General features: G+C 43.5%; 1 protein-coding gene across 4 annotated transcripts in view; it reads right to left on the bottom strand.

The window, feature by feature from the left end:
* tns2a (tensin 2a) overlaps positions 1–11,559 on the bottom strand; it is a 63,542-nt gene extending 51,983 nt beyond the window's left edge. For 3 of the 4 annotated variants that reach the window (XM_082519666.1, XM_082519667.1, XM_082519668.1), the window contains exon 1: positions 10,772–11,559. In XM_082519666.1, coding sequence (XP_082375792.1) covers positions 10,772–10,897 — 126 coding nt within the window. In that variant the 5' untranslated portion in view covers positions 10,898–11,559. Of the gene's footprint in view, positions 1–2,125; positions 2,280–10,771 lie in introns of those variants that run through there. The other variant, XM_082519669.1, reaches the window with a different exon arrangement.
* Positions 11,560–26,512: the final 14,953 nt, after the last annotated feature.

The raw sequence follows: 26,512 nt of genomic DNA, 5'->3' as shown, positions 1-26,512 counted from the left end.
TGCTGGTCACTGAACATCTCCACTAGAGCAGCCGGCTTACATGCTTACACCGAGACAGTTATTTGAACAAGCTACTCAAGTTTTTCCAGAATGCTGGAACGTTTTTTTTAAAATCACCAGCTTCCTCTCTGATCTGATCGAAATGCAGCCCGACTTCCACTTATCTGCACCGAATATAGTTCACACAGGAGAAAAGTGACCAAAGGAAAGGTCGCACAATGTTATCTTGTTATTAATGCGTGGCTGTTTCCCTCATGTTGCAAAGGAAGATAGGAACTCTGACAAGCAGGAATCACGATGTGGAGCCAAAGCTAATTGTATGAACAATCATCAATCACCTGTGTGCACACTATACCTTGCTTTTGAGTTTGCACGATGAAGCCTGTGTGACAGATTTTTGTTCACAGCATCCCTGCAAACACACATGCATAGGCTCCGCATTGGCTCATTGCCACGAGACTGAAAGCGGCAAATTATATTCGCCTGAGTGATTTAAGCCTACTCCAGTGTGAATACAAGAAATGAGTTTTTATTAAAATAAAGACGGTATATTCCACTGGATAGAAATCATTGTAAAACAGTCATTTTGTGAGTCATGAATGAAGAAAAACAAGCAAAAGGAAAGTCAGACTGAAGGTCCCAGTTGCATTTCCAGCTGTTGTTCTTGGCCAATTTATGTTGACACAGCTGGGAATACACTGGGAATTCATTTTTAATAAAATCTATGTGCTTTCCTCAAATTCTTTTAACTAGTTCACGTTTAGAAAGTAAACCTTCAAATACTTTAAATACTGATTTCATTTAACTTCAAAACTCAACGGCGCACATGGTTGAACAGGACAGTATAACTCTGCAGCTGTAAAACGACAATCAAAATTGCATGTCCACACTGGGACATGCATTGGTGTATGGAGCGCACATCAAGCAGGGAGCAGACACTGAAAAACACAGGCTGAAGAAAAGTTCAAGCTAGTTTTTTAACCAAAATGACAACAACAACACTTAAACCAATTTTTGTTGTTTGTTTTGTTGTTTTTTTGGAATTGTGTTGTTTCCGGTTTGTCCTGTTTACCCAAGAAAGTTGGGAAAGTATGGGACAGCTTTTCAAATGAAACGAAAATGTACATTGCTTTTAAAAAAGCATCACGTATACTCAAGATCAGGTATTCCCCGGCTATTTATGTGTGCAGACTCTTAGATATTGCTAACCCTTAAGACTTCTACAGTGCTGACGGTGCCATTTCTTTGGAGCTGCTGTAGTAGTACAGTTCCCATTCTCAGAGGTGGACACCGGACCAGCAAGGGTGGCAGTCTTGCCGCAACAATACCAGTTGCACTGTAAGGGACTGTACAGTGTAAGGAAATCACTGCTGTAAGGAAAGACAGCTTTATGTTCTACAGATTGTGGATGGAACTGGAAACTACTGGGCCCTCTGACCAACACCAGTAGGCAACGTGTGAAGTGTCTTGCCCAAGGACACAGCCGGGGCTCGAACTGGCAACCTTCCGATTACAAGACGAACTCCCAACCCTTGAGCCACGGGCCCCGAATAATTCCTGGCTGGCGCTGACGCAGAAGCGGTGGGGCTATGTGGGGTGGGGGGGGGGACTAAATGCGTCACATGACCCTATTCAAGACCATTTTATGTCCGTTTAATGAAGTGCGACACATCAAGAAACTTCCCTGAGAAAAGCACAAAGTCCCCGAAATCACTGAAACTTCAATGTTGACTCAATAGCTAAAAACATTAGCGAACATGTGACTGTCAGAGAGCACGCGCAGATAGGTATGTCAAAGGTGTATTGAAACTCTTAATGAATCCCACAAACTTATTAGTTACCGACTTCCTAAAAAAAAAAACACATAAATAAAAATAAAACAGTCTACAGACGAAAGTTAACGTAATTTTACATCTAAGCCAGTCAAATTGTCAAAAGTGCGCAACTGCTCAGCCAACACATGTGCATGAAAACCCAGCATCATACACCCACCCAAAACTCCTCCGCGCACACTTACACTGCAGATACTGACTATTAAATCATCAGGAGATCGATGAGCCAAGACAGACTAGATCAGACCCTCGAAACTTTCTTACCAGGGCTTTAGTAGACCTTCTCCTCTTACCTTGCTCATTTTCCCGCTAATCATATCCGCAGGCTTAAAGGCTGCCCCTCATTCTCAGGAAGGCCATCAATAACATGGCCTGGGACTATGAGATAACTTGTTTTCTTTACTCCGGTCCACCCTCTCCAGAGCTGGAACTGCGGGGTGGAGCTGCAAAGCGGGGGAAAGCGTGTGTGGAGTACTATTACTGGAATTTGTAACCCCCGCTGATTGGTCGGTTTCTGGAGGGGAGCGTAAAGATCCTAACTCCCGATTGGCTGAATTAAGCATATTAATATTTCCATTAGAAGCTCTGGAGTGATTGAGGTGTTTAATCCAGACCGCAAATTACAATTCAAGCTGTTTATTTGATCAAATAGTGCATATTTACTGATTATTAAGGCATTAATACGTTTGATTAATAACAAGCATGTAAACAAGCAGAACATGAATGGAGACAAAAATGAATATCATCTACACACAGTTTACATCAGTACGGTTGTAAATGTGTGCAGTTGAAAGGGTTTAAATCTAATCGAGTATTTCTGACACATACGCGAGTGTTGCAGCAGTATTTTTGCAAGCCTTGGCTCTTTGTATTTTTAGCTCTTCCAGCTTAATAACTGTCACATTTCCTGCACTTTACTTGGACCTAAAGTTGTGGTTGTGCTGTCAACCTTTTCATATCCTGAGGGTTATTTTAGCAATAAATACACAGATCAGCATTTCGCCAGTTTGACCTTTCTTTGCAATGTAAACACGCGGATATGCATTGTGCAAAAACGTTCTTATCAATCTTTTTTTCTTTCTAAAAACAAATCCAACCCAGCCTACTGTTTAAAAGTTTCTTTCTTGACTTGAAATGTGTCTGTGGTCAGCACCCCTGTGCCCCACACTAAACCTCCCTGCGCACCAGTATCGACTCAGCTGCTAAACAGTAACTCGTGTGTTAGTAGCGGCACCTAGTGGCCAAACAAAAGAAATACAGCAGGTGAGCCAGCTTCTTTTCCAGGTATTTTATGAACATAACGTGTTTGCAGCTGAGAAAACGCAGGGTGTCTTTTGTTTCAGTATTTGAGCTTCTTATTCAAGCTTTCTTTCTCTTTGTGTGTTTTCTTTTTGTTGTTTTTGGCTTGTTTTTTGTATTAAACCTCAAAAGGAGACCGAAGTCTGGTTTTGTGTGGTTCTAAATCTATTTAAAACAGGAAAACAACCAACTTTCTGGATTACACCCCATACATGCCCATATATTCTTATATGTGGATTCCTCTGCCCTAAACTGTAATCCATAATATTCTCCTGCCTGAGACTGCAAATCCAAACAGCATCATGTCTGCCCGCTGCCTCAGTCCTGTAGTCGCTTCCATATATGTTAGAATGACATTCAGGTATTAAGGCTGTGCAGTATATCCCTACCAATCAGTGCAGAATCCAACTGTGAGTCATGACATGTGCTACAACCCCTCCAGTCACCCACCTACCTACACAATCACCAACTAAACAGCACGTGCAGTAGTGCGGCCAATTCTATTAGCTCATATTCCAAGAATTTCATAATAGAAAGTGAGGATTGATTTTTTTTAGTGGGGGTTCTTGCAAAGTTTAAATATTTGATAGATTTTCAGCTCCCTCTCTTTGGAGGGAGGTGAGGAGGGAAAGAGGAGGAGATGGAATAAGAAGTGAAGAACAAAACAGTGAGGTGAAAAAAGGTAGACTAACAAAATGTCGAGGGATCATGAGAGACAGGAAACTGGTGCTTGGGATTGGAATGAGGGGTCGGGCAAAGTGGGGGGGGAGGGTCATGTTGGGGGAAAAGATGGAGAGGAGAAAAGAGGGGGATGAAACAGAAGAGGTGAATTCTAACATTTCTGGCAAACACTCAAACAAATCAGCAAGCTTTTAATGCAAGGTGCTGCACGCGTTCGTTTGACCTGCAAAAGGACAGAATTTTAGAGGCTTGATCATACTCGGAGGCAAACGAGACAAACGGGGGAGCCCAGGCAAGAGGAAATGAAGGGAGGAGGAGGCTAGAAAATGGGGGCTGTGTGGCAAGACGATGGATTGTGTAAGACAGTGCTAAGCCAAGGCCTGATAAGGTGCAGCTGTTGAAGGAGCTAAAGAGCGAGACACAGAGATCCCGAAGACTCGAAAGAGCACGTGTTTGCATTTATTGCGTTGATGAATTCAATAAAATCCTATCTGTCAGCCAGAGCTGCTTAGACATTTGTGGAACTTACCCGAGAGTCGGGCATCAACATTTTTGTGTGGAAGCTAAGAAAATATTTTGTGCATACTTTGCTGGGAGGTGTTTCTTTAAAGGGTGGTGTTGGGATTTGTTGGGGACTTACTGAGGGAGGAAATGGTTTATGTCTTTCCCATTTTCCCTCCATCAGCTTTCATCTGCATGACCACTATGCACAAACACGCACGCACACATACACACAAAAAGGCATTCCTCAAAGCCTGCGCAGAGTTTGGGACAGATCATTGTTTGCAAGCCACAGCAATCTAGTCTACGACAGCCACCCCCTGAGCCCGGACTTTACACAGGAACTTACCTTTTTCCTTAAAGGCAGGAGTGTGACAATTCTATTTCTCCTCTATTCTTTTCCAGTCTATTCTGGGTTTGGGGGGTGTCTATATTTAACCCCAACCAGTCATTGTTCCTTCCCCTGTTGGGTGTGTGTTTGTAGTGAATGCCTGTGGCTCACAGCCTCTGTATTGGTCATGGCCAATCTAAACTTTGTTGCTCATGAGAAATTATAGGGAAGCTACACAAATACATATAAAAGTGTTGTTGCAATGCCAGGTTTATATATACAGTACTTCAACAGCCAACAACACACACAAGAATAAAAATAGTGTGATTGCATTTTTTTCTCAGAAGTTGACCCCCCTCCCCCCAGTCTGGCTGAAAAAAACAAATTAAATTACTCACTCTCAACTGCGAGGGTTATATCTGATTGTTTTTACAATCTTCCAAAATAGGCAGTTTCATATTTGCACCATTGCCCCTCTGTAATTGCACAATATGAACTTCATTTGATACACTTCATTTGACCTTGTGGGTTGAGTTGCACCATTTCAAAAAGCTACTTTTTGTTACATGTCAGATGGAGTACTTCTGTCAAGAATCCAAAAGAGGACCCAAATGCATACAGAGAAACTGAATGAAAAAATGGTTTATTTAATAAAAAAGGTGAAACCAAGATACCGCAATAAAATGTGCGCAGGAAACAATAGCTCAAACAGGGAGTCCAACAAAGACACTGGGACTGACAAAATAAACTACAAGAACTGAACATAGGACTGACTGGGAAATCAGTCACAGATGAATAAAACTTGTTCTTAAGAACAATTGTACATCTAGTAATGAAACTATTACTTAACAAGAGCACTCAGAGAGCACGACTCCTTCTGAATCTCCTTCCTTATAACTTCGACCTTGGCCCATCATCCCAAGCTGTTATTGGTATCTACCATCACATAAAATGTGAACATGATATATCTTGAGACCTGTTGATGTCAGACTGCTAACAAATACACAAACAAGCAGAATGGATTACATACTCTGTCCCATCAGGGGGAGAAAAAGCCGTCAACCAAGCTGTTTTAGCTAATTAGCCTACAGGCCAGTCTTCAATCTTCCTTTTATTTCAAATATTGTGAAAGTCTAGTTTTAAAATAGCTAACTGATCATATGCAGGTAAATAATCTAACAGTGGACTGCGCTGCAGTGGTTTGAATCATATCTATTTAATAGACTCCATTTGTTAAATCCAAGGTTAATTGTGGAGTTCCACAGGGTTTAGTGCTAGGAACAATTCTATATACATTAAACATGTTTCCCCTAAGAACTATCATTAGAAGGAATCGCATGAAATTTTAGTGCTATGCAGATGATACTCAGCTTAATCTATCCATGAAGCCAGATGACACAATGGCTTCTTATCATTTACTCCGTTATAAATGCAGAATTAAATTTAAACTCCTTTACCTCACATATAAGGTCTTGAATGATCAGACCTAATCTTAAAGACCTCATAGTACCATATTACCCCAACAGAGCCCTTTGCTCTCAGACTGCTGGCTTACTCGTGGTTCTTAGGATATTTAACTGCAGAATGGAGGCAGACTTCAGCCTTTAGGCCACTTCTTTGTGGAACCAGCACAGTGGTGTGGTGGTTAGGACTGTTGCCTCACAACAAGAAAGTCCTGGGTTTTAATCCAGGGTCTTTTTGTGTGGAGTTTGCATATTCTCCCTATGTCTGTGTGGGTTCTCTCTAGGTACTCTGGTTTCCTCCCACAGTCCAAAGACATGCAGTTAGTGGTTAAGTTAAATGGTGATTCTAAATTAGCTGTAGGTATGAATTGCTGTCTGTCTCTCTGTGTTAGCCTTGTGACAGACTGGCAACCTGTCCAGGCTGCCCCCACCTTTGTGCTATTGCAGCTGGGATAGGCTTCAGAATTCCCAGAATCCTGAATAGGATAAGCGGGAGAAAATGGATGGATCTCACTGAGTGCTTGGTCATGGGGGCGTTGTCTGATTATTGAGGTTTTCTCTCTGTTATTATAGGGTATTTACCTTTTGGCTGTTGGACATGGACATAATGTGTAGACTCTCAGCTTTCATTTGAGGGTATCCACATCTAAATTGGATGAAGGGTTTTGGGGTTTCAGCTCCTTAACATGTTCCACCCTCTTTTTAAGGGGACCAAAGGTAATTGGACATTGGACTCAAAGGCTATTTCATGGGCAGGTGTGGGCAGCTCCTTTGTTATGTCATTATGAATTAAGCAGATAAAAGGCCTGGAGTTGATTTTACGTGTGGTGGTTGCATTTGGAAGATATTGCTGTGAATATACAACATGCGGTAAAAGGAGCTCTCCTTGCAGGTGAAGCGAACCATCCTTAAGCTGCAAAAACAGAAAAAACCCATTCGAGAAACTGCTACAATATCAGGAGTGTTAAAATATACAGTTTGGTACATCCTGAGAAAGCACTGGTGAACTTCAGCAATGGAAAAAGACCTGGACACCCACGGAAGATAACAGTGGGGATGATCGCAGAATCATTTCCATTTTGAAGAGAAACTCTTTCACAACAGCCAGAAGCAGCCAAATGAATTCTGAGGTGTTCAGAGAGATACTGTCTGCTCAAATCCAGCTTAATACACTCAGATTGATTGGGGGGCGTTTCCTAATACAGATAGACAATGACCCAAAGCACACAGCCAATGCAACCAAGGAATTCATTAAAGCAGAGCAGTGGAATATTCATGAATGGCCAAGTCAGTCGCCTGATCTTAACCCAATTGAGCTACATTTCACTTGGTGAACACTAAACAGCAGAGCGTTAAAAAGGAGGAAACAAGGGATCTGGTGATGTCCATGAGTTCAAGAAATAAGGCTGTCATTGCAAATAAAGGGTTTTCAACCAAGTGTTAGAAATGAAGATTTTATTTTCAGTTATTTAATTTGTCCAATTACTTTTGAGCCCCTGAAATGAAAGGATTGTGTTAATGCAATTGTTTTGTTCAACCCACTGAATTAAAGCTGAAAGTCTGCAACTCAACTCTATCTGAGTTGTTTCAATTAACATTGATTGTGGTAATGTACAGAACAGCAATTTGAAAAAAAAAGTGTCTGTCCAAATATTTATGGACCTAACTGTAAATAACACCGAATTATATGAAAAATCATTCCTACATTCTGAAGGTTGTGTCATTTATGTCATATAAGTGGAACCTGAACAACATGTTCCTCAGCTTTGTTTTGACCTAATATGAAATTGTTGTGTTTAGGAAGGTAAATACTGCACCGGGGAAGACAGGACCCTGTGAACACGGATACGTCACTGTCATTACAGTTACTTCCTGAGTATTTGTGTCTGCTTGGTTTCACTCAGAACCTAAAATGATATTTGGCTACATCAGTGGGAAACTTGGCCTGCTGGTGTAGCTAGGGGAAAAGTCAGAGGACCACCAAGTCATTAGGAATCACTCTCCAGGAACCATGAACATTGACAACAGAATTCCCTTGAATCCCTGCAAAAGGTACTGAAATGAAGGGTAGGAATCATAGACTAACTAAAGAAACAATACTGATGATATTGTCCTCAATAAAAGAGGTTTCACAATAAAGCAACTTTATGTTGTATCACATTAACTGAAGAATTAAAAAATACTACTAAATTGCCAGTATATGTAAAATATATGTGATAACGATGCCTGTGCATTAGCTATTGTATTGCAAGAGGAAGTAACATGATATGTCATCTAAATGCACTGTTCAACACCAAACTGAAATATTTCACTGTGGACCAAAGTAGCTGACAGACTGTTGGTTTGTAGTCATGCTGCTAACGTGGCTCAAAGAAACCCTGCTTTTCCCCTTCTTTGTCAAAGGAAGCTGACACAGAGTACATGTCATATTAGATTTAACTCCCAACTGATTTCATTAATGACTCTCAGACTCTGTCCCTTGGCTGTGCCTGTGGGTAAATTAAACACATCTTTATCAAGACACCTGCCAAGATAATAAGACATTTAACTTTCAGCACCAGTATGCTCTAGCATGCAATCACAACACACTATGAGACAACTCAGAAAGGTAATTTTATTATATGGAAATCATGCTGCTCAGGATCATCACACAACAACAGTGCTTGCTGCTTTGCTTTTTTTCTAAAGAGAACCACATGTACTGCTGACTCTCGCTGCCAGGAGTTGTTTAGTTCAACAAATCATCTTTAGAATGTTGTTTATTGACGCTGAGCTACTCTCAAGATCTGCAACTGTCCAATAATCGCTGGACGAGGAGGTCAATTTGGCTCTGTCGAGTATTTTTGGAGCATTCTGAGCACAAGTGAATGAGAATCTGAGAACTACATGTGGACCATAATATTTTTTGTTGCTAAGTGTTTCCAGTAAGTACTTGGCATGGGTTTGCTTAGGAATGTATATGCGTGATTCTTGCCAGAGTATAAAGGCATTAAAACCTCATTTATATTCGTCAGGCTCTCACACATAGTTGCATCTGGACTGCAGTACCCGTCACATGGATGCTAGTTCAAATCTGAAAGTCCCCAAGAAGTGAAAAACAAGTTTATATATAAAAAAAAAAATAGACCATAAAAATAGATAAGGCAACTACATCCTCCTACTCCTTGGATAATTGGGATCTAGCTTGTTCCCACACCCATGCAGTGGGGTCAGTCACAGCAGGATGACGTAATCCAGAGGGCTCCACATTCCCACGCTGCTCAGCATGTGATATGGAGCCACTGGGACCAAAAGCTTGTACACACATGCACAGATGCAAAACAAAAGGGGATGGATGCATGCAACCCAGCAGACTTGGGCACTGTAAACAAGTGTTTGAATCTGCACGAGCCCCAGCATGATATGAACTAGTGATCAGAGATCAAGCTTCTCTGTGGCCCTTTAAGATCCCCCCCCTACAGCCAGCTAGCCTGCCTCTGTTTACATGATGGTAACTCCCAAGCAGTGGAGGCTATCACAAAAGTGCTATTGTAGCTGCACAGCTTGAAGATGCCAGTGTCATCCTCATCATCTTTTAAGACAAGTCACACACACACACACACACACACACACACACACACACACACACACACACACACACACACACACACACACACACATACAGAGCCTCCTTGTAGGGAACCAATATAAACAGCCACTTTTCCTATCTTTGGATCAGCACGTGTCTGTGACTCAATCAACAAACATTTCACTGTGGTGCAACACTAACGTTGCAGTTCACATTGACCTTTGACCCCTCTGCTTGCCAGTGGGTTTTAAAAGTATAACAAGTGAAGAGCCCTTGTGCTGTTCTGAGAGGGAACTGCAGTAGGATGCTAAAATTATTAAATTGGCATACTAATAATAATAATGATGATTTTATGCTGTTTTGTTGTTTCTGTGATCAGAAAAACATGTTATGTGTGTGTAAAAAAGGTAAAGAGGCCATGGTTCTATGTGTCTGCACTAAAGCTACATGCTAACTGGTGCATGGTGAAATGACAGTATGCTGCTGTTTAGCAGGTGTAATGTGAACCTGTCACTATAGGCAGTTTAATATTTTCTCATTAGCACAAGTTCAGCATATAGCTGAGGTAGGCTGCTATATTATTAGCTACAGTAGGCAGGTTTTTGCTCATGAATGCCCTCCTATTGAAAAGTAAGGGGCTAATCAAAATGATTACAGAACCTGTTTAGTATGATCCTAATATTAGTGACAGAAGAAAGGGCCTGTCGTTTTTCAGGGATGTTAGGATTCATCCTTAAAAGAATAAGATAAATATTTAACATTTGATATATTTTAGTCTGGGTCAAAATGGAAACCGTGATTTAGCAACATTTGTTGGGATACTTTAGTGGATAAGTAGAAACCTAACCTAATTTTAAGTTAGAAATGTAATGGACGTTAAGATTCATCCTCAGATGGCCATGGATATTTGTATCAAATAAATATTGAAGTAATAAGACATTTTAGTCTAGACCATGGTGGGAATAAGAAACAGACTAGAACCAAGCTACCGTAGTCAGAAATCTCTGCATTGTGACACCTGACGTCTTGTATATGATCTAGGAAGGGCATGCTCACAGAGATTTATGTACAGTTTCATGAACATCACCACACTGACCTTTGTAAGTCTCATCCTGCCACTCTCACTCCTCTCCAGGCTCCTTTTCAGAGATGAGTTTCTGACCACTGGCACCGGTTGCACCTCTTCCTCCCCGCACCAGTCTGAACTCAGGACGCAACCCATATAGGTGGACAGGGTCCTGGACTTGGGGTTGTTTTTCACCTCCTCTCACTCTCTCTTCCTTCTGTCCTTCCTCCACCTCCTCCACTTTCTCTCCGTGTCCTCGTCCCCTCGTCCTCTAAACAGGCTCCAGGCTCCCTGGGTTCCTGGGCAGCTGTTTTTGTCAGCTGGAGAGGAGGAGACGGAGGCCCTTCCCCTTTTCCTGGCTCTTGATCAGCCCTGCTCCGGGGACAGAGGGAAGGATACACTCTGCCCCTCTCTGCTCACTTTAAAAACACCTCTCTCTCCAACTCTGTCCTGCTGCTTGTGGACTCCCCATTTTTCCTGCCTCCGCCCCCTCTCACTGCTCCTCTTTGTTTCCCACACGCAGTTGCAACCACTCAACTTTCTTGAGCACACCTAGGCCTCCAATTTTTCACCCTATTTCTTTGTGCCACTCAATCACACTCTTCACATCCCTCTGCTCTGTGCTCTCACTCTTGATCACTGTTCAGATATGAAGACTCAATGTTTCATCTTCCCATCTTGTGAAGCTCCTCTGTTTTTTCCTTATGCCTCTTCTTTCCTCTTGTTTTTTCCCTCTTGTTGTTTTGCAGTCCTCCCATCCCAAGAACACGTCTCTCCCTTCCTTCTTACTCCCATTCCTCCTTCTTCTACCTCTTCTGCCAGTGTTGCCTCACTCTTACATATACAATTACCTCTCTGTTCTTACCCCCACCCATCTCTCCTTCTTAGCTCCCCTCTGTTTCCTGCTCCCAGATACAGACAGACTCTCCTTAGCCCGTGCAGCACATTGTTGGTATTGTCCAGAAAACAAGTAAGAAAAACCCTCTCAACAGTGAGGGCAGCTGTCAGGATGCTGCTGTGCAATGTAGTGATTCAGAGTGCTCTTAGCTTTTGTTAGACTGAGCCTTTCCTTGTTTATGATGCAGGACCCTGTCTGTTGAAACTGTGAGGCAACATTGCTTTTCCCACATAATGCAAACCAACTAAATGAAGGGATGTCAGATATATTATGCCATCATCTTACTCATATTACTAGAAAAATCTTTGCATCTTTGCCTGTTTTTCTTCACCTACCTTAACAACCATGCTGAGCTTGACATCACTGAGATCGTTGCTGTCTGTGGTTTCCCCCTACAGTGACTACCTGCTCCCCTCTGTATAGGGGGAAGGGGACCAATACACACACACACGTTTTCTACTTTTGTGAGAACATTTATTGACATGAGTATATTCTCACGGCTAAGGCCTTACCTTTACCCTACCCTGAGCCTTAATTATAACTTTACAAGCACGTTTGCACTCTCCAACACGCCTTCAAAGTGTGAAAAATGTGACCTGGCCAGAAGGTTTGAACTTTATAGTATTTAGCCAATCAGATTGTCTAAACTTAAAACTGCCTCTCACAAAAGCAGGTGGATGTGCTTTTTACTAAATTATATTTATCTTGGCTTTTGTGTCCTGTAGTCTCCCAAGAAAGCTGCGGCTCACAATCTTCTTTTGCACGTATACACACACACACACACACACACACACACACACACACACACACACACACACACACGCACGCACGCACGCACACACGCACACACACACACACACACACACACACACACACACACACACACACACACATGCATTCAGTGTATCCGTGTGGCGTCCTTTCCTGAAAACAGTGACTTAATGATTCCCTGTAGGTGATGAGTTTAACGAACATCTTATAACTGTAGTAACAAAAACAGTCATGTGTTGCACTCTCCCCATTTACTGCATAAGTTATGGATAAAGAAGAAAACTCCAAGCACAATGTGCTCCTGTGCCTTTTTAATGTGGCTGGTGTGTGAAAGATCTTAGGATTCCTCGTGTTTCTTTTTTCCTCGCAGTCTCTTTGCTGTTGTTTATTTCTTCTCCCTTTTTGGCTGCTGCGCAAGGCTTGGAAGAGTGAGACAGTGCCCCTTAAAAGGCAAATTCTTGATGCTCCTCCAAAAGCCCCTTCGCTCCTCCCAATTTTGTAATGACTCTTTTACACCCCCTCCTCCCACCCCCCATTCCTCTCATTTTGTTTTCTTCTTTCTTTCATTGTCTCCCTTGCCTCTCTCTTCACACTAAAACTACTAGTGAGCCATTTTTTTTTAGTTGGAGGTACTTTGGCTGAGAAACCTACCAGGTGTCCTTCTTTTCCTCCCTTCCTGTACCCTACGATTGATCCATCCCTCCCCCAAGCCTTGTGCATTAGTCCCCCTTCCAGTTGACCCCAACCCTTTCTTACTCTATCCCCTCCTCTTTATGTATGTCTTTCAAGGCAATGTTTCAGACATGAGCTCAGGCTGTAGACAGTGTTTACAACAAGCCCCCTCCTGGTTTTACATGCCGTGAAATTAACTCCTTCTAATCAAGTGAGGTCCGGCTAGTTTTGCATCTGGAAAATATGGGGAAGGACACAGTAGTTTTCAGAGTGAGCCATTATTTACGGCTAATTTAAAAGCCCCCACACCCCCACCACAAAAATAATCATCTGATTACAGAAAATATGGTACTAAAAGAAGCCGAAAGCCCGGGCTTTCTGGCAAAAACATGGCCGCCATCCACTGCAGAATACTTGGCACTTGTAAGTGTACTTGGCGGGAATCACTCTCAGTCTGGATCAGTGATTAAGATAAATGACAGATTTCTGGATGGAGGTTTGTTAAGGAGGGGACAGACAGAGTGATAGGATGACTGAGCTCGCTACTATCTTCAAGAAGAGTCGAGAAACAACAACAACAACAATCTTTATTTATAGAGCACATTAAAAGCCAGGGGCATGCCAAAGTGCTTTACATAAAACAATAAAACAATAAAATGATTTACACTAAAACATCGGAGTCATATAAGTGTGGGATTATGTTCACAGATAAAAACCACTAATAGGAATAATCTATAGCACACAGCTATAGCAAAGTAGAACTGTACCATCATACACAGTGATAGAGAACATAGACAACGCAACAATAAAATAATAAAAATAATTAGCACTATAACGTCAGAGTCATATAAGTGTGAGATTATGTCCACAGGTAAAGACCACTAATAAGAATAAACTATAGCACACAGCTATAGCAGAGTAAAGCTGTACCATCAAACACAGTGATAGAAAACATTGACAGCGCAGGACAACGCAAAACAACCAGACACATTAATAGAATAACTCACTAGAAGCGAGGCGAGAATTTAACTAGTAGAAAAAGCAAGTTCAAACAAATATGTTTTAAGCCGTGATTTAAAAGATTGAATAGAATCAGACGCCCGGATGCCAATCGGGAGATTGTTCCACAGCTCAGGTGCAGCTAGAGCAAACGCTCGATCACCTCTAGACTTCAAGCGAGATCTGGGCTGAACCAACAATGACTGTGAGGAAGATCTTAAGGCCCTCGTAGGAAGATATGAATTTAAGAGTTCCTTAAGATAACTTGGCCCTGTGTTATTAGTAATTTTAAAAGTAAACAACAGAATTTTAAATTGAATACGAAATTTCACAGGCAACCAGTGCAAATCAGCAAGGACGGGAGTGATGTGAGCAAACTTCTTAGTTTTAGTTAGAATGCGTGCAGCAGCATTCTGGACTGTCTGTAATCTATGTAAAAGGGTAGAGTGGAGACCATAATAAAGTGAATTACAGTAATCTAGTCTTGACGTTACAAAGGCATGGATAAGCTTTTCCAGGTCATTGTGCGGGATGTAGTGTTTGGCCTTGGAAATAAGGCGAAGTTGGTAGAAACTAGATCTGACGACAGCAGATACTTGTTTATCAAGTTTAAATGAGCTGTCGAGTAGCACACCCAAATTCCTAACAGTGTCAGGGAAAGAACTAGTGAGAAAACCAAAAGCATCATGAAGTTTGGCACGAAGAGCGTCACTGCCAAAGATCATAATTTCAGTTTTCTTATCGTTAAGGATAAGAAAATTTGCCAGAAGCCATTGCTTGACCTCACACATGCACTCTCGAAAGTTACTCACGGACATAGCTAGATCATCATTCAGCTCAAAATAGATCTGGATGTCATCGGCATAATAGTGAAAGGCAATGTGGTATTTCTCAAAAATGACACTTAAAGGAAGCATATACAGTGAGAACAGGGTAGGGCCTAACACAGATCCCTGGGGGACACCACAGCAAACAGGTACAGCGGAGGAGGAGGAGGTGGCCAAGTGAACCGAAGAGAGCCGATCGGAGAGGTAAGATTTAAACCAATCCAAGGCAGCGCCCTTGATGCCTACAGTGTGCTCTAGTCTCGCCAATAGTATGTTATGGTCAACCATGTCAAATGCCGATGAAAGATCCAATAGCACTAGGACAGAGGGGCGTCCATTGTCAGCCATTAGTAAAAGGTCATTAAAAACTCGGAGCAGTGCTGATTCAGTGCTGTGGTGTTGTTTAAAGGCTGATTGATATTTATCATTAATGTTATTCTCATCTAGGTAGGTCTGAAGTTGAAGCAGAACCACCTTCTCAAGAATTTTAGCCACGAAGGGAAGTTTGGAAATCGGCCTATAATTGGCATAATCATTTTGATCGAGATTACTTTTTTTAAGAACAGGTTGGATTATAGCATGTTTAAGAGCTGATGGTACATAGCCGGACAGCAAGGAGGAGTTCAATATGGACAATAGACAAGGTCCAATTGCACTAAAACAATCCTTGACTATACGGGATGGAAGAGCATCATGTACAAGATTAGTATTGTTCAGTTTCTCAATTAGATGCTTCAGAGTAGAGAGAGAAACAGGTTCAAATTGACAAAAAGTAGTAGAACAATCAGGGGTGGGCATATGGTCGGTCACCAAAGGAAGGGTAGATTTAAGAGATGCGACTTTATCCAAAAAATAACTTGAAAATTTTTCACAAAGGCCCGGGGAGCACGGCAGAGGCATAGAGGGGCAGGGGTTGACCACAGAGTTGAAAATTTTGAATAAAATTCGAGGGTTGTTTCCATTGGTGGTGATAATTTTAGATAGGAAAGCTGCTTTAGCCGCTCTGGCAGCTGATTGAAACTTCGAGCGGCTAATGCATAAAATGTCATATGATGACTGGAGATTATCTTTCCTCCACCTCCTCTCATCCCGTCGACACATACGTCGTAAGGCGCGAACAGAATCATTTAACCAACATTGTGAGTAGGTTCTGGGGCGTTTCATTTTGATCGGTGCTACAATGTCAAGGATAGAGGAACATGTAGTTAATAGAGTATTGGCGAAATTCTCAAGCGTATGTGGGGTAAGACAATCTGACGTAGTAAATGAAAAGTTCACAAAAGAATTAGAAAATTTCAACAGAGTATCAGCATTCACAGTACGCGTAGGGCAAAGAGGAGCCTCAAAGCGTGATCCGGTGTTGCCAAGGTCAAGATCGAAAATAACCGGAGAATGGTCGGAAAGTCCAGTGTTTCTAATTTCCTTAATACATATATCCACATCGTATGAAAAAACCAAATCAAGGGTGTGGCCCTTAACATGGGTAGGCTCATTCACCCACTGGGTAAGATTAAAAGAAGCAGTTAGTGCTAGAAAATCGTTAGCCAATTGGTCATCCATACAACAGACATGAATGTTAAAATCACCAGAAATAATAACAGAACCATATTTAAAAAGAATGGATCCCAAGAAGTCAGCAAATTCAGAAAGGCATGATCAACCGACTCCACAGAGAGGCAGCAGGAAAAAGAAGGGATTGTAATGTGAGGAAACAAAAGCTGAAGTAACAAAGGAGTACAGAAATAGCCACAGTTGTGATGATGTCACGTATTATACTACCCGAAGGCTTCATAGACATCACGGTGTTTACTGAAACGTTAAAGTTGATGACATTCGTCATCTCCAGTAGTTTGTTTTTCTGGAAGTTGTGAAATAGAAGTGTGTGCACACGATCATTCTCTTGTGCTAAATGATTCTCTCTCGCCCTCTCCCTGGCCTCTTCAAGAATCTGTTTTTGTGGGTCAGTCTTGGACTGTTCCACAGCTACACTGTGTGTGTATGATAAATGTACACAGCAATAACATGTTAGTCAGGCCACAGGCTAACCAAGGACATCTGTGCCAAGGGTGTGTGCACTGGTTAAGCTTTGAGATCCCATCCAGACATCCACACCACACCACTGAAATCAAAGGAAGACTATTGCAATGTCACTTACAGGCACTTGGGCCCAATTCAGATCACCTCCACTTTGTGTTTGGACAAAGTGTAGTCCATATTTGTAGTTTTTTTTTTTTTTGGTCCACAACCGGACTTGACTGGTTTCCTCAGGGTATTTCTGCCTCAGCTCAGCCGCAAGTCCATCTTACATGGGAAAATCTCAGGTGTGTTATAGCAGTACGGCCACATCTAACCTGTTACCCAGGTTAAGCCAAGCTCATGACTTCTGGGCCACATCTGGCCCACAAAGCACTTGCCAGTAACTGGCATGCAAGTCCCAGAAGCAGCCCAGATAAAACCTGAATTCATCTGGGCTGCAAAGTGAATGTTTTGGGTCTTTTCCTAGCACTGATACACTTTTTAATAGGTTTGTTTATCAATTTATTTGTTTTTTTTACAACCACTTGGCAAAAGTGTTTATTAGATAACTCTGGCCCAATATCACTGGCTAACCAAAATTGCAGGGTAGCATCCTTTTAGTTTTCACATCAGCATCAAAACCCATTACAAGTCCAAAGCCAGCAATAAAACTACCCTTTGAACATCTGCTGTGTGTGTTATGGTCAATCAATAAATTATCTGTAGCTGTGAACAGTTTCTCTCTGACCGATCCAAGTTTATAGTAAAGAGCTCTGTGTAACCTGATTGAATATTGGTTAAGGAAAGAGGTGTAGCGATAGATTAGCCCTGTATAAATTCCAGTCCCTTTGCTGTTACAAAGAAATGTTAATGTCCACTGCCAAAACTAACCTACACCCCCTTAAAAAGAGTTTCTCCTTATTCTTCTTATTTGCTGAAAACACAGCGCCCTGCTGTTTTAGAACAATTACTGAGCATTAAAAGATTATGCACTTGCAGAAAAATGAAAAATGGCTCCCATCTTTTATAAGAACCATTAGTAGGCAGGTGAGAAGTATTAAGAGATGTAGGGAATTGTTTGTTTTAGCTTTTTCTTGGATTTGCTGACAATATGAAAACTGTACAGTGCTGCCAGTCTTATCCTTTAAATCACACTTAATTCTCACCAAATGTTTTTGGTAAAACTAAAGAGGGTTTAAATAGGTTTAGGACAAAAAGTTAGACAATCAGCACAAGACAGAATAATGGGTTCAAGCTAGGCAGGATGAACGTTTCACACCTTGGCTGCCCTCTGTGGCATTGTGCCAACTTAACACCACAGGCTCATGAACAGGAACGAAATGAAAAAGAAGCCTACAGAAAGCCTACAGAGCCTACGTACAGAGAAACTGTGCAAAACTGAAAACTTTAGCTTAGGCGAGCTTTGCATTTTAACGTTTGCTCATGTTGCAAGGTCAGAAAGATTTGCCTTGATCTCTGTAATTGACGTCAAATTTTACAATGAGCGCACAACAAATACAAAAGCCGGAAAGAGAGTGTCTGAGTTTGAAAGACGCCTAGCTTAGTCATCATGGAAAAGATGGAGAGGAAACAAAAAGGAAAGCCAGGATGGACAAGTGACATGTTCATAGTTTGTGGCTGGTCCTGCAGACAGAAAATCATTCCAGTGCTGCATTCTCTTGTCTGGGCAGCATAAATCATTGGGCTTAAAGACAACAGGAGCGCCTCTAAAAACTGGCCTCTTGTATAAACATTAAATGCTTCAAACTGCAGCTCTCAGGAGGGTCACTGGCTAAAAAATGTGTATATATATATATATATATATATATATATATATATATATATGTATAACACCCAGCACGCCCCTGCGGGCGGTTTATCCTTCAAGCTCGGGTCCTCTACCAGAGGCCTGGGAGCTTGAGGGTCCTGCGCAGTATCTTAGCTGTTCCCAGGACTGCGCTCTTCTGGACAGAGATCTCCGATGTTATTCCCGGGATCTGCTGGAGCCACTCGCCTAGCTTGGGAGTCACCGCACCTAGTGCTCCGATTACCACGGGGACCACCGTCACCTTCACCCTCCACATCCTCTCGAGCTCTTCTCTGAGCCCTTGGTATTTCTCCAGCTTCTCGTGTTCCTTCTTCCTGATATTGCTGTCATTCGGAACCGCTACATCGATCACTACGGCTGTCTTCTTCTGTTTGTCTACCACCACTATGTCCGGTTGGTTAGCCACCACCATTTTGTCCGTCTGTATCTGGAAGTCCCACAGGATCTTAGCTCGGTCATTCTCCACCACCCTTGGGGGCATCTCCCATTTTGACCTCGGGACTTCCAGGTTGTACTCGGCACAGATGTTCCTGTACACTATGACGGCCACTTGGTTATGGCGTTCCATGTATGCCTTGCCTGCTAGCATCTTGCACCCTGCTGTTATGTGCTGGATTGTCTCTGGGGCATCTTTACACAGCCTGCACCTGGGGTCTTGCCTGGTGTGATAGACCCCAGCCTCTATGGATCTTGTGCTCAGAGCTTGTTCTTGTGCTGCCATGATTAGTGCCTCTGTGCTGTCTTTCAGTCCAGCTTTGTCCAGCCACTGGTAGGATTTCTGGATATCAGCCACCTCCTCTATCTGCCGGTGGTACATACCGTGCAGGGGCCTGTCCTTCCATGATGGTTCCTCGTCTCCCTCCTCTTTCTTGGGTTTCTGCTGCCTGAGGTATTCACTGAGCACTCGGTCAGTTGGGGCCATCTTCCCAATGTATTCTTGGATGTTCCTTGTCTCATCCTGGACTGTGGTGCTGACACTCACCAGTCCCCGGCCCCCTTCCTTCCGCTTAGCGTACAGCCTCAGGGTGCTGGACTTGGGGTGAAACCCTCCATGCATGGTAAGGAGCTTTCTTGTCTTTATGTCAGTGGCTTCTATCTCCTCCTTTGGCCAGCCTATTACCCCAGCAGGGTACCTGATCACGGGCAGGGCGTACGTGCTGATGGCCCGGATCTTGTTCTTACCATTCAGCTGACTCCTCAGGACTTGCCTGACCCTCTGCAGGTACTTGGCGGTTGCAGCTTTTCTAGCGGCCTCTTCATGGTTCCCATTCGCCTGCGGGATCCCCAAGTACTTGTAACTGTCCTCTATGTCTGCAATGTTGCCTTCTGGTAGTTCAATCCCCTCAGTTCTGACTACCTTCCCTCTCTTTGATACCATCCGACTACACTTCTCCAGTCCGAACGACATTCCAATGTCATTGCTGTATAGCCTGGTAGTGTGGATCAGTGAATCGATGTCTCGTTCACTCTTGGCATACAGCTTGATGTCATCCATGTACAGGAGGTGGCTGACAACTGCTCCGTTCCGTAGTCGGTATCCGTAGCCAGCCTTGTTAATGATCTCACTGAGGGGGTTCAGGCCTATGCAGAACAGAAGTGGGGACAGAGCATCTCCTTGGTAGATCCCGCACTTGATGGTGACTTGTGCTATGGGCTTGGAGTTGGCCTCTAGTGTTGTACGCCACATCCCCATTGAGTTCCTGATGAAGGCTCTTAGGGTCCCATTGATCTTGTACAATTCTAGGCATTCCAGTATCCAGCTGTGGGGCATTGAGTCATAGGCCTTCTTGTAATCAATCCAGGCAGTGTACAGGTTGGTCAGTCTGGTCTTGCAGTCTCGGCTGATTGTTCTGTCTACCAGTAGCTGGTATATATATATATATATATATATATATATATATATATATATATATATATATATATATATATATATATATATATACCCAACATCCACAATGACGGCGAAACAACTAGTAGCTCAGTGTTCCAACATTCGAAAGAAGGGACTGCTCTCACAGCTAGAGATTGACGAGGTACAACACAAATGCTACGGCAAGGAGGAGTCAGGATGCCAGGTCAGGGGGGAGATATCATCACCCCCACCCGAGATTGGGTACATGAAGGACCGTTGAGTGCGAGAGGAACTGACCTGAAAAATAGGATCATGGCCAAGCTTGAAACCTGGATCCCCCGTAGCCGGTTACCAAGATTACGTGAAGTACCCACAGAAGGTCTGCTAGATGATGTTAATGCAGCACTACGGACAATACCTACAACCACGATTACCGACACTAACAAGCTGATCTACAATACGGCAGCAGTGATCAGTGAGATGCTTGGCTACAAGTTGAACAGCCACAAGGGGCAGTACCCTCCATGGAGAAGGAGGCTAGAGGACAAGATCAAAGTAGCACGGAGGGAGGTTAGCCAACTAACGGAGTTGCAGAAAGGTGCGACAAAGAAGGTGCATAAGAAATACAGCAAGCTGTCCATACCTGAGGCCTTGGAAACTGCCAAGCAAAGACTCACAGCCTTGGCCAGCCGCTTGAGGAGGTACACCAGAGAGATAGAAGGCAGGAGAATAAACCAGCTGTTCTCCACAGAACCAGCAAAGGTGTACTCTCAGTGGCAAGGGAACAATAAGAGAACAGCACCACCAAGGCTGGAGACGGAGCAATACTGGAAGGGCATATGGGAGAAGGACGCAACCCATAACGGCAATGCTCAGTGGCTAGTGGATCTGAGGGCAGACCACAGCGACCTCCCTGAACAGGGTCCAGTAACCATCCCAGTGGCAGATATCCAAGAAAGGGTCTCCAGTATGAAGAGTTGGACAGCACCAGGGCCCGACATGGTTCACGCCTACTGGCTAAAGAAGCTGACTGCACTCCACGAGCGCCTGGCAGCACAAATGAACCAGCTGCTAGTTAACGAGAGACACCCGGAATGGCTAACCGAAGGTCGGACGGTCCTGATCCCCAAGGACCACAAGAAGGGACCGGTCCCCTCCAACTACCGACCAATAACCTGCCTCAGTACTACATGGAAGCTCCTGTCAGGCATCATATCGGCTAAGATGAACAGGCACATGGGTCAATACATGAGCAGGACACAGAAAGGAATTGGCAAGAATACCAGAGGCGCAAAACACCAGCTACTGGTAGACAGAACAGTCAGCCGAGACTACAAGACCAGACTGACCAACCTGTGCACTGCCTGGATTGATTACAAGAAGGCCTATGACTCAATGCCCCACAGCTGGATACTGGAATCCCTAGAATTGTACAAGATCAATGGGACCCTAAGAGCCTTCATCAGGAACTCAATGGGGATGTGGCGTACAACACAAGAGGAGGCGGTCCCCCTGGCGTAACCAACTCCAAGCCCATAGCACAAGTCACCATCAAGTGCGGGATCTACCAAGGAGATGCTCTGTCCCCACTGCTGTTCTGCATAGGCCTGAACCCCCTCAGTGAGATCATTAACAAGGCTGGCTACGGATACCGACTACGGAACGGAGCAGTTGTCAGCCACCTCCTGTACATGGATGACATCAAGCTGTATGCCAAGAGTGAACGAGACATCGATTCACTGATCCACACTACCAGGCTATACAGCAATGACATTGGAATGTCGTTCGGACTGGAGAAGTGTAGTCGGATGGTATCAAAGAGAGGGAAGGTAGTCAGAACTGAGGGGATTGAACTACCAGAAGGCAACATTGCAGACATAGAGGACAGTTACAAGTACTTGGGGATCCCGCAGGCGAATGGGAACCATGAAGAGGCCGCTAGAAAAGCTGCAACCGCCAAGTACCTGCAGAGGGTCAGGCAAGTCCTGAGGAGTCAGCTGAATGGTAAGAACAAGATCCGGGCCATCAGCACGTACGCCCTGCCCGTGATCAGGTACCCTGCTGGGGTAATAGGCTGGCCAAAGGAGGAGATAGAAGCCACTGACATAAAGACAAGAAAGCTCCTTACCATGCATGGAGGGTTTCACCCCAAGTCCAGCACCCTGAGGCTGTACGCTAAGCGGAAGGAAGGGGGCCGGGGACTGGTGAGTGTCAGCACCACAGTCCAGGATGAGACAAGGAACATCCAAGAATACATTGGGAAGATGGCCCCAACTGACCGAGTGCTCAGTGAATACCTCAGGCAGCAGAAACCCAAGAAAGAGGAGGGAGACGAGGAACCATCATGGAAGGACAGGCCCCTGCACGGTATGTACCACCGGCAGATAGAGGAGGTGGCTGATATCCAGAAATCCTACCAGTGGCTGGACAAAGCTGGACTGAAAGACAGCACAGAGGCACTAATCATGGCAGCACAAGAACAAGCTCTGAGCACAAGATCCATAGAGGCTGGGGTCTATCACACCAGGCAAGACCCCAGGTGCAGGCTGTGTAAAGATGCCCCAGAGACAATCCAGCACATAACAGCAGGGTGCAAGATGCTAGCAGGCAAGGCATACATGGAACGCCATAACCAAGTGGCCGTCATAGTGTACAGGAACATCTGTGCCGAGTACAACCTGGAAGTCCCGAGGTCAAAATGGGAGATGCCCCCAAGGGTGGTGGAGAATGACCGAGCTAAGATCCTGTGGGACTTCCAGATACAGACGGACAAAATGGTGGTGGCTAACCAACCGGACATAGTGGTGGTAGACAAACAGAAGAAGACAGCCGTAGTGATCGATGTAGCGGTTCCGAATGACAGCAATATCAGGAAGAAGGAACACGAGAAGCTGGAGAAATACCAAGGGCTCAGAGAAGAGCTCGAGAGGATGTGGAGGGTGAAGGTGACGGTGGTCCCCGTGGTAATCAGAGCACTAGGTGCGGTGACTCCCAAGCTAGGCGAGTGGCTCCAGCAGATCCCGGGAATAACATCGGAGATCTCTGTCCAGAAGAGCGCAGTCCTGGGAACAGCTAAGATACTGTGCAGGACCCTCAAGCTCCCAGGCCTCTGGTAGAGGACCCGAGCTTGAAGGATAAACCGCCCGCAGGGGCGTGCTGGGTGTTTTTTTTTTTTTTATATATATAGTTATTAACACATTTTATATACATATACATATATTACACAGCTACAGTGACATCACTGTTGGTTACTGAAGTCTGGATTTGAAGTCTCGAGATGAGTACTTTGTCACCATCTTGGCTGCAAAAAACTGGATGTGACAGGGCGGGGTGGATTGAATTGTGAAGCTACACAGTCATTGGCTAAAGACTTGTGAATGAGAAGTTTTAATCCAGTGTGCATGCAGTTTCATAGCATAGGTATGCCTTCATTTGAAACATAGTGTGACCAAGATTTACAAAATATACCCATTTTTCCCCCAGTATGGCTTGAAATGACTGACCCAGCCCATAAAGAGGAAAGCTGTTTACAGAGGTGAGACAGAAAGCCATTTTGTGATAGAGCCCATACTCACACCACCACCACACATTTAGACTGTGTTTGTCGCAGTCCTCAGTTTTTCTAGTTTTCTAGAAAACTAGAAAAACTGCTATGACATTACTCAGTTAAGAATGAATCAGGCCGGGGTGGGTCTTTTTCTTTTTTCTTCCAAGAATGGGCCTTTTTCTCAATCCCAGAATATGAGTTTCAAGTATGAGTTCACAAAACCGCTGAATCTTTTGTGGTAATAAGCCCCACCACACACAAATACACACATTCAACCGCACAGTGGTGTGATCTCATCAGCAGTCGCACAGCCTCTTTTCTGGCAACATGCACATGCAGGCAGGTTGGGGAGGAGGTCGGATATCAACGCACTTTAAAAGAAAGACGTACAGCCGAGTAGGCTGGAGCCACAGTTTATCAGGTGTTCAAGTATTTCTGCTTTTTTGGCTAAAACAATACATCCATCATTGTCTTCCGCTTATTTAGGGTCATGGAGTTTATCGTCAGGTTCCTCAAAAACATAGCCTGTTAGCTCAGGACTCTCCCTCATTCATCTTCAACTTGGAAACACAAAAGAAGACAGAAGTTTAATCATGGTTATATTAACGTCAATTCAGCAGCTATAGTAAAAACTAGGAAATTTTAGGAATAATTATTTAATTAAAAGTGATAGAGGATCAAATATATGAAACCAATATTGGTTTCCATTTTTCCCCCTTCACATGAATAAAGAGATTTCCAGCCACAAAAAAGCCCAAATGCTCAAGATTTCCTGGATGATGAGCCTCGAGCATCCCACTAATGTGCTCAGATTAAATCCAACTATGATGGTAGGTCATCAAAACAAAAAATCCTAACTTCAAAGCATATCTCGAACACATACCAAAAGTTCCACAGCTCCCCAACTATCCCCTCAAATTCCTCAGATGTAGCTGAGAAATATGTCCCTGTAATACAGGGACATAAATCAAAGCCTAAATCTGAGGGGAAATGAATGCTGATTAACTCTTCTTCTTTTAATAATAAAAAAATTAAATAAAAAAGAAGTTACAATGGCATTTCTATTTTGGGAGATGAGAGCCTGGGATGTGTTAACGCTGTGCCTCCAGGGGTTTGGCCACAACATGGGAAACAGAAAGGAAACTAGGAAAACGTGGGGATGGTTGTCCCAGTGAAAACAAAGAGTACTGTGGCAGACAAATTGCCCGGGAATTTAAAAGTCTGCCGTCTAACTGTGCAGGATCCCATACCCCCCAAACCATCTTCTTGACTTGTATGATGCGGTTCAACAAGCACTGAATATCTTGGTATCATGCAAAAGTCCCAGCTGGCTGTGGTTTCCCTCATTTTTGAAGGTTTCAATAGGCTTTCACAAGATGACTGGCGTATGTGGTCACCCTTTTCCTTCAGAGGACGAGTAAGTAATAAATTCCTTACATCCATTTTGGTTAACCCACGTCACTCCAAAACAGCTTCATGTTGAGGTGATTAAGATGAATTTTGTAAATTCCCATGTGTGATGTGCTTTTCCCATTGGTATTGATTGGGGAACACTGAATGTGCAACTCGGTGTAGGGCGAAATAACTAAATGCACCGGGGCCAACATGTTATTTTTTTTTAATCATGCTAATAATTGTTTATAAAACATCTTTGAACTGGGATTTTCAAAAAAAAAAGAAAAAAGGACTAATTACAATGTGAGGTTTTCTTCCTGTTAAAGGTTTTTCCTTCCCACTGTCGCCAACTGCTTGCTCATAGAGGGCTGTGTAATTGTTAGGGTGTTCTCTGTGATATTGTAGGGTCTTTATCTTATAATATAAAGTACCTTGAGGCAACTGATGCTGTGATTTGGCGCTATATAAATAAAAGTGAATTGAACTGAACTGAAATGTAGTTTATCCTTTGCAGTTGTTTTGTAAGAAAGTCTCTTGCTCCCTCTTGTGGTTGACATGCAGTTTGTGGGGATAGGTTATTTGATTAATCTAAATTGCCCATAGGCGTGAATATGGGAGTGAATGTGAGCATAAATGGTTGTCTGTCTCTGTGTGTTAGCCCTGCGTCAGACTGGCGACCTGTCCAGGGTGTACCCTGCCTCTCGCCCTATGACAGCTGGGATAGGCTCCAGTGGAAGCGATGGATGTATGGATGGATGAAAGTTTGTCCTTTGCAGCTGTTTTGTAAGAAAGTATCTTGCTCCGTCTTGTGGTTGAACTCAGACATTGCAAATTTTCGTTCATATTTAATAGTCATAGTTTTTTCTTTGTTAGTTATTCTCAGGGTTTTCCTTTCCTCCTATGTTCCCTGTGCGTAGTCTCTGTTTCTGTTCGGTCTCCCATGTTTCATCAATTTTTGTCTTTGTG

Source organism: Aulonocara stuartgranti (assembly GCF_965226115.1).
Source record: "Aulonocara stuartgranti genome assembly, chromosome: 20".
In the NCBI taxonomy this organism is placed as follows: Eukaryota; Metazoa; Chordata; class Actinopteri; order Cichliformes; family Cichlidae; genus Aulonocara; species Aulonocara stuartgranti.
The sequence above is the reverse complement of the archived record's forward strand: the minus strand, read 5'-3'. Positions and strand labels throughout refer to the sequence as shown.